A 7,858-nucleotide genomic window follows, 5' to 3' on the forward strand; every position below is an offset into this window, starting at 1 on the left:
GACCCATTGTCCACGCACCAGCGGTACGGGGCACGCGGCCCGTCGTGCCACGGGTCCGACCTCCAGCACCGATCCGGCGCGGCTCGGCGTCGCGGAACGGGAACACGCTTGGCCGCCATCTTAGAGCGCGCCGTCCCCGCCCCTCGACGCAGCGTTCGCCCTGCCGCCGCCGCGAAGCCCCGCCCCCTACGTAAGGCCGTACGGCTTGCGCCCGAGAGGGCTTCAGAACAACCACCTCTCGCGAAGCCAGGCCAATCTCTCTCCCTAACTCGCCCTTGGTGGTCAAGGTTATAAGCTTTCGGGGCCGCTAGGCCAAGCCCATTCTGGCCACGAATCCTGACGTTGGTTAACCTTGTCCCCAGCCCATAAGAGACCACGCCCCTTCGTTCTAAGCGGGGCTGCAGGCCAGGAAGCCCCGCCTCCAGCGCGTAGTGCCGCCAGGCTCCGCCCTCTCCGGCCTCTAGACTGCCTTTTTTTGGCTTTCGACTAGTCACGCCCCCTTTGCCAGGAGAAGCTCCTTATCATCTTGGGGTCCGCCTTCGCGTGCTTACCTTTCCCTAGCCCTGCAACTTGCTTAAAGGAGACCCTTTCCCTGTGACTATTCCCTCAAGCTGTCTAGGAAGCTCAAACTCTGGAGTATTGACAATGTTTATGGGACAAGAGCTCGCAATGCAGATGAGCTCACTTCGTGAAAAATTTTCAAGCGGTTCACTTATGATTGCTGCATTTCTCAGCATGTGTATGTTGCAATACAATACAAAAACAAAAAAACTTTATAATGTCACCAGGTTCTAGCCAATAGGGGTGTGAGTGGAGTTGATGTGGTCCACTCCCACTTTTAGCCCTAAAAGCGTCGGGCACACTCTCCTTTCATTTTCTTCTTCACTAGCTAAGGAGATAATAAGAATCAGAGCAGCTACCCTAAATGTACCAGCTCTGGAACACTCAGTTTTGAGGGACAAAGTCAAGTTGATTATACAAGAAAGTTCTGAATAGACACTCTGAGCAAGATAGAAGACCCTGAACCTTTCTCAAGAATCGCTGTTAAAGTTTCTGTACAGTTTTTCATTATATTAGGAGTTGCCCTTTATTTCACACACAGTCATGCATACATTGGAGCCCTCTTAATTGTATGAATACACTCTGATATTTGCAAGATGAAGTCACCTAACAGTGCGTTTCTCAGAATAGATCGCTATCATGAAGCGATGCATGACTGTACTTTCTAATGGAACCCCCGCAAACCCTCAAACAGATGTCTAAATATCCCTCAATTATTTAACTCATAAAATGCGGTATCAGTTTCTGCTTCCAATTAGGCCAGCTACCCAGTGCCTGTAGCACAGCTCTCATCCTGTGGTCTTGCTTTTCCATCATCTCAGGATTTTTTTTTACTTGTGTGTTGTGGTCCCCTCTCCTGTCTCCTGAGTGCTTTTTCTTGGTGTACTCTCTTGCTTTGGAGTAGACTCTACAATAGTCTATGGAATGAATATAAGGGAGAGTATTAAGGATAACTTTTTGAGACCTTGAATGTCTTTAAGTGTCTTCTAACCCAGTGATAATAATGTTGAAGGTATGGCTGAATTCTGGTGTGGAAGTCATTTTCCTTTAGAATTGAAAGCACTTTCCATTTTTTCCTTAGTTTTCAACGTTGCTGAGAAATGTGAAATTGACCTTTGACCTTTCATGTAAACATTTTCTTTCTCTGGAAGCCACTAGATGTTCCCTTTGCTTCCAGGATCCTGAAATTTCATGGATCTGTTTTCTTCCATCATGCTAGGCAGTCAGTAGTTCCTGCTTAATACAGCAAGTCAAGTGATGTAGATGCCTTCAATTCCTGATAATTCTATCTCTGTTTTCTATTCAATCTTGCTTTTTATTTGTGGTACCAGGGATTGAACCCGGGGATGCTCAACCACTAAGCCACATCCCCAGCCCTTTTTTCTATTTTATTTAGAGTCAGGGCCTCACTGAGTTGCTTAGTACCTCTTTTTTTTTTTTTTTTTTTAGTATCAGGGATTGAACTCAGGGCACTCAACCAATGAGCCACATCCCCAGTCCTTTTTTGTATTTTATTTAGAGACATGGTCTCAATAAGGTGTTTAGTGCCTCACCATTGTTGAGGCTGGCTTTGAATTCTCCATCCTCCTACCTCAGCCTCAGGAGCCACTGGGATTGTAGGCTTGCACCACCATGTCCAGCTCTCTAAATTTCTTTTTTTTTTTCTCTCTTTTCCTCTCTCTCTCTCTCTCTCTCGGTTGTCTTTAAATCTTTTAATTTATTGAAATTTACCCACACTGTGTCTGAATATCAATCTTTATCTCTTTTTATCCTGATTTCAATTTTGTTATGTCCTTCGGATCAATGGTTTGTGTCTTATCTTTCCTCTTTCCTTTTTTTCTCTCTCTGGAACTCCTACTAGATATATGTTATGCCTTCTCTATTTTGAATTTCTCTTATCTCTTTTCCATGGTTCCTGTAGAGTTACATATCCCTACTCATGCTGATATTTATTCAGATATATCTTCTAATTATCCCTCTCTTCAGTGTTATTTATTGATTTTTAAATTTTGGTTATTACAATTTTTAATTATGGAAGCTGTTTTTCAGATCTGCTTGGGGTTTTGTGTGTGTGAATCTTGATCTTTTCTTGTTTCAATTTTTATGTCTGAATAATTTTAAAGATATTTTTCATCGTCTCAGTCAAAGTATTCTATTATCTGAAGAGTTTCGAAGGGTAATATTGTGTTTTTGGTTTGTTTTTGTCTGCTAACTCACTTTTTGGTGATAGATTCCTCTTATATTTTCTGTCAGAACCCCATGTGATTTGGGGTAAGGACACTTTATACCTTTATACATCAAAGAATTAATATATATGCTTCTTTCAGATATCCTAGAAGTATTGACAGCCAGAAACTTATATTATTCCCTGGCTTGGCACTTCTAAACTAGGAAGAAAGTTAAATTTGAATTGTAATTCAATGTTAGGTAGAAGGTCATGATTATTAGTTCTCCTGGGAACTGTTCTTTTTCACAAAAGACAACACACATCCCAGCCATCTTCCTGTGCCTTAGAGAGATTGTTTTCAGTCATCCTCTCCATAAGCAAATGGTTCCTAGGAGGCCTTAGCTAGAATATTTGAGGTATGGATCTGACTCGTCAAAATCTCATTGCTGTCTCCCATAGATATTAAGGTGAAACTTCCAGGTTCTTGATGACATCAGCCACTCTAGGCACGCACTTGTGTGAATTTCACTCTGTTTTTCAGTTCTCTCTTGGTTGTTTTCATGTAAGCATTTCCTCCTTCCCCCACCCCCTTTTTAAAGCTTAGCCCTACATTTTAAAGGATTTCATATTAGGTTGGACACAGTGGCACACACTTGTAATCTCAGCAGCTCAGGAGGTGAGACAGGAGGATCGAAAGTTCAAGGCCAGCCTCAGCTACTTAGCAGTGCCTTAAGCAATTTAGAGAGATTCAGTCTCAAAATAAAAATGGGCTGAGGATGTGGCTCAGTGGTTAAGCACCCCTGGGTTCAATCCCTGATACCAAGAGAAAAAAAAAAAAAGATGTCATATTTGTTCCATCATTTTTAGATACCAGTAGCAAAGTGCCTTCCAGGTTACCTATTCTCCGGTATCACTAAACCCACAAGTAGTAGTTTATTCCACACCTTGGTTATTTTTCACTTCTACCACCTTCCATGAGAAGCTCACATTACCTTTATACTTGGACTTTTGCCTGCAGGTGGGACCATGTAATGGTTGATTCAAATTTCCCCGACTTTTGCTTCTGCTTGCTTCCTTAGGAGCTCTCACAGGCCTTCAGCTATTTTTTTTCCTGCTAAAAACTCTTTTGGTTTTTCCTGGTCCCAGGAGACCTCCCAGATGTGTTCAGGGACTAGTCTTTTCACTGACTTTTGAGGTTCCTCTATCTTCTCTCACTGAGTCCTTCCATGAATGTACCAGCACTTCAAGATCCCATAATTTCTCATATATCCTTGTAGATAAGGACAGGAAGCTTTTCTCCCCTTTTATGTTTGACTTGAAGAGAAGATGACTCGGCACCCAGGGTATTACAGACATTTCTACTGAGCAGATTTATGTTTTGCCTCAGAGAACCCCTCTTCCGAAGGCTAGCCATAACTCCATTTTCTAGAGCAAATATCTAGATGAGTTTCAGGTGCCACATGGATTTTAGAATTGTCCCACTCCCAGCCTGTCTTCTCTATTGTCTCTTAGAATCATTTTCTCTTAGGAGGCTTGTCACTTGTTTGTGCAAGTCACCTGTAATAGTCATACCACTAGGTTGCTACACAGCAGCCCAGGCCAGGGTCTTTGCTCCAGCTGAGATCCCAGGTAAACTGACAAAGCCCCAGAGAGTGAAATGGGTCACAGGGTCTGGGAGATCAGCAGCCCCTTCAAGAACTTCCCTCTGCCCCACACATTTAGGGGCATAACCACAGAACTGCCAATCATCCTCTGAGCCTCTGCCCTTGTACGCCCCCTGCTGGAGCTCACAGCTGGCAGAGGAGGTGCCCACAGCATCACAGTGGAATCACTTACATCTGATTTTTTAAAAGACCCAACCAAATTCTATGGAACAGAGCTCATCTTTCATGTCCAGCTTCAACCCAGGGCTAGGACTAGCATGAGGCCAAATGAAGAATTTGCCTCAGGAGCAAAATTTAAGAGCATATAAAAAAAATTCACTAAGCAAGATAAATAGTATTTTAAGGTAAGTTTAAAAAAAGGAACCACAATGTTCAAAATACTACGAGGAACAAAAAACAAAAATTGAAATAAAGACAATCTGGTTACCGCTGATATTTCCTTTTGCCTCAGGGTCCAGTGAGGTTCAACTTAGTCCTGCAATCAACTGACCCTGTGCTATTTAGAATGTCACTATTGCTGGTTCTGCAATTTCATCCCATGAAATTGGGAGGGAGATATATTGATGTCTGTAACCCTGGAGAGCATTTTTTAAAAGATAGGGTTTTGGATAAATAAATGGATAGATTTTGTGTTGTAAAAATGCTAATCATTCAGTCCAGGTGGTGGGCATATCTATGTTCAGTATAAAACTCTTCCACCATTTCTGTATGTTAGAAATTTTGTGTAATTTGAAAAGGAAAAAATAAAAGAGTGGTGGAAAAGACACCCAAGACTGGATCCCTGATGTCAAACCTGCTCCATCTGGGGCCTGCATGTCCAGGTTTGTGTTTCCCCTACACTCTACTCACAGAGCTGAGTCCTCCAGGTATCTGCCCCTCCGAAGTCTTCCCCCCAGTAACAAGGACTGGACTGGATCCTCTCTGCATTCTGAATGGTCACTAGGACTCCTTCCTCCCTCTCTCCAAGGGACAGGGCATGTCAGATCACAAAACATGTTCCATAATATAGCATCTTTCCATGTTTGAGAAAACAATGACCAAACGCCCACTTTTAAAATATGCTGAAATAAGGCACTAGAAATAAAGTGGAGGAGGTAAGAAGCATTTAGGACACTGGTGTGTACTTGAGTTTACTCACCTGGGCTCAGTGACACATGCCTGTAATCCCAGGAATTTGGGAGGCTGAGGCAGGTGGATCGAAAGTTCAAGACCAGCCTCAGCAACTTAGTGAGATCCTTTTCTGAAAACGGGGTGGGGGGGATAGTGTGGGGGGTAGCTCAGAGGTAAAGAGCCCCTTGGTTCAATCCCAAGTAAAAAATAAGGAAGAAAGGAGGGAGGAAGGAAGGAAGGAAGGGAAAGAAATTAAAAAGGAAGGAAGGAAGGACTGATTGATTTAGCCAAATTGTAAAGAACCCTCTTTGAGGGTCTGTAGTTTTCACTCTCACCACTGGAGGGCGAGGCAGGGATGTCTTGGTCTGCGGATTGCCTGGCTGAGACTTCAGGGTTCTTCTTGTGGACAAGGGTCTTGGTGGTTCTGGGCCAGGCAGGTACACCAACACATCTCCACAGCAGGCAGGGACAGCTATTAGGGTCTGCAGCAAGTAGAGGCAGCATGAACTGTAAGAACTGATGGGAACTTTGAGGGGGGTTGATACCAATTCCTCCTCTCAATTCAACCTAGGGATGAGCCTTGTCAGGCGTATTTGCTCCCTGTGACTCAGATGCCTTCAGCGAGCTCTGTAGCTGAGGGTAAATTAGGACTTCTTCTTTTGCCCTTCTATGCATGCACTTTGGGAGGGGGCGAGGGGTGCAGAGACAGTTTTCATCTACCCCTGCTCCCCATTTCTCCCAGTATCCTGGATATGAGTCTGGGGATGGTGTCCAACAGAACAGGGTGCAAGGTTCCCTTTGGGGCATCAGGGAAACGGATTCTCCCCACCCCTGCCACCATCAGTGATTTGCCCTTGGGGACCTGGGCTCCTGCAAGCTGAGCACAAAGACAGGAGCCACCAGGACCCAGTGGAGAGGATCAAGGCGAGTCCCAGATATGGCAGCCATTGTCTAGCCTGCCTGGTGTCTCATTTGTCCTTTTCAAGACAGGAAGGACAGAGCTGGTGCAGTGTGATGCTCACACATTGCCTTCTGCTGTAGATGTCAGGCTTTTTCTGAAGGCTACAGACCGCTGAGCTCTGACTCAGAGCGCATCAAATATCCGCAGACTCGCTGAGAAGCAGAGAGAGGGAGCATGGGAACAAAAAATGAGTTACCTCCTCCCCAGCTCTGGGGACATCAGTGGTCGTGGGGGATATAAAACTAAGGACGGATTGTCCTGGAATCCAAATGCACAAGAATAGTGACAGTGGGGTATAGGCAATAATAGTGGAGCTCTCTATGACCTGTTCTAAAGAGTCAGAACCACCAATGCTGAAGGCACTGGGTCCTACTCCCTACCCCCCGCCCCCACTCTGGTTCTGTGGCTACAGAACCAGGGTGGTGTAAGGTCACCTCTGCCTCAGGTGCATCACAGAGCACTCCCACACTTAATGGTCTGCATACACAGACACACACACACATACACACAAACACAGATTGTGGCTCTTATAAGACAAAGGTACAGCCTCTCTGTTCATATGCATTCAATCCTCTCCCCTCTCCTGTTATAGGTAGAAACAAACATCCTTTTCAGGCATTCATGCATTCTCTGGGTTCTTTCCCATGCACAGACTGCATCTGGAAAAATTGCCCCCAACCCGGCCTCTGAGGTGACTTCTCTCATGGAGAGGACCCTGGTACATTCCATGGATCCTGCACTCCCAGCTCCCATCAGGAAGGTCTGATCTTGAACCCTTCCCAATAGTCCCCCACCAAGGGCTCCTAAAGGCAATGCAGGTGCTGTTCGTGGAGTAGGATCCACACTAAAAAGCACTGGATCCTTTGAGTAATTCAGACAAATATCAGGCTGCACAAGATAAGGAAAACTGACTAAGACTGTTGACTCTAAATGATTGGATCTTGGACTTGGGGCAAGGTGCTTCTGGGTAAGAGATGCCTGCAAGGCCAATTTGATGCTTGGCCCTGGGGGTCTGGGGAAATACACAACCTACTCCTTTATAGCTCTCTACATGTCTGCAACCTAGTTGTGAATTTCTGGATTTCTTTATTTCTTGGCTCTGGCCAAAAGACTACAAAATACAGGACAGAGCTAGTTCAGTTTCCTAGGGCAGCCAGCATAGCCCAGCCCTAGTGGGCTGTCTATACATTTTGAATAAATTTGTAAGTATTTTGTCCATACAAGCACGCACGCGCGCACAGACACACACCAACCACCTCCCCTCTCTCTCTCTCTCTCTATTGGAGGTTGAGAGCGCCCATCGAATTCTCTGTTGGATCCGTCCTGTGGGAACAAACCGCTGAGGGCACCACCACAGCACGCTCCACCTCCACTCCCCGCCCTCCCGCCCCCGGC

General features: G+C 45.2%; 1 protein-coding gene across 1 annotated transcript in view; it reads right to left on the reverse strand.

Moving 5' to 3' along the window:
- The window catches only part of Actr5 (actin related protein 5), a 27,606-nt gene extending 26,392 nt beyond the window's left edge, over positions 1 to 1,214 (reverse strand). The window contains exons 1-2 of the mRNA XM_015482209.2: positions 1,173 to 1,214; positions 19 to 274 (exon numbers count right to left, since the gene is read on the reverse strand). Of these exons, the coding sequence (XP_015337695.1) occupies positions 19 to 274; positions 1,173 to 1,214 (298 nt within the window). The remainder of the gene's footprint in view (positions 1 to 18; positions 275 to 1,172) is intronic.
- Positions 1,215 to 7,858: the final 6,644 nt, after the last annotated feature.

This window comes from Marmota marmota, unplaced genomic scaffold (genome assembly GCF_001458135.2).
Source record: "Marmota marmota marmota unplaced genomic scaffold, marMar, whole genome shotgun sequence".
NCBI lineage: Eukaryota > Metazoa > Chordata > Mammalia > Rodentia > Sciuridae > Marmota > Marmota marmota.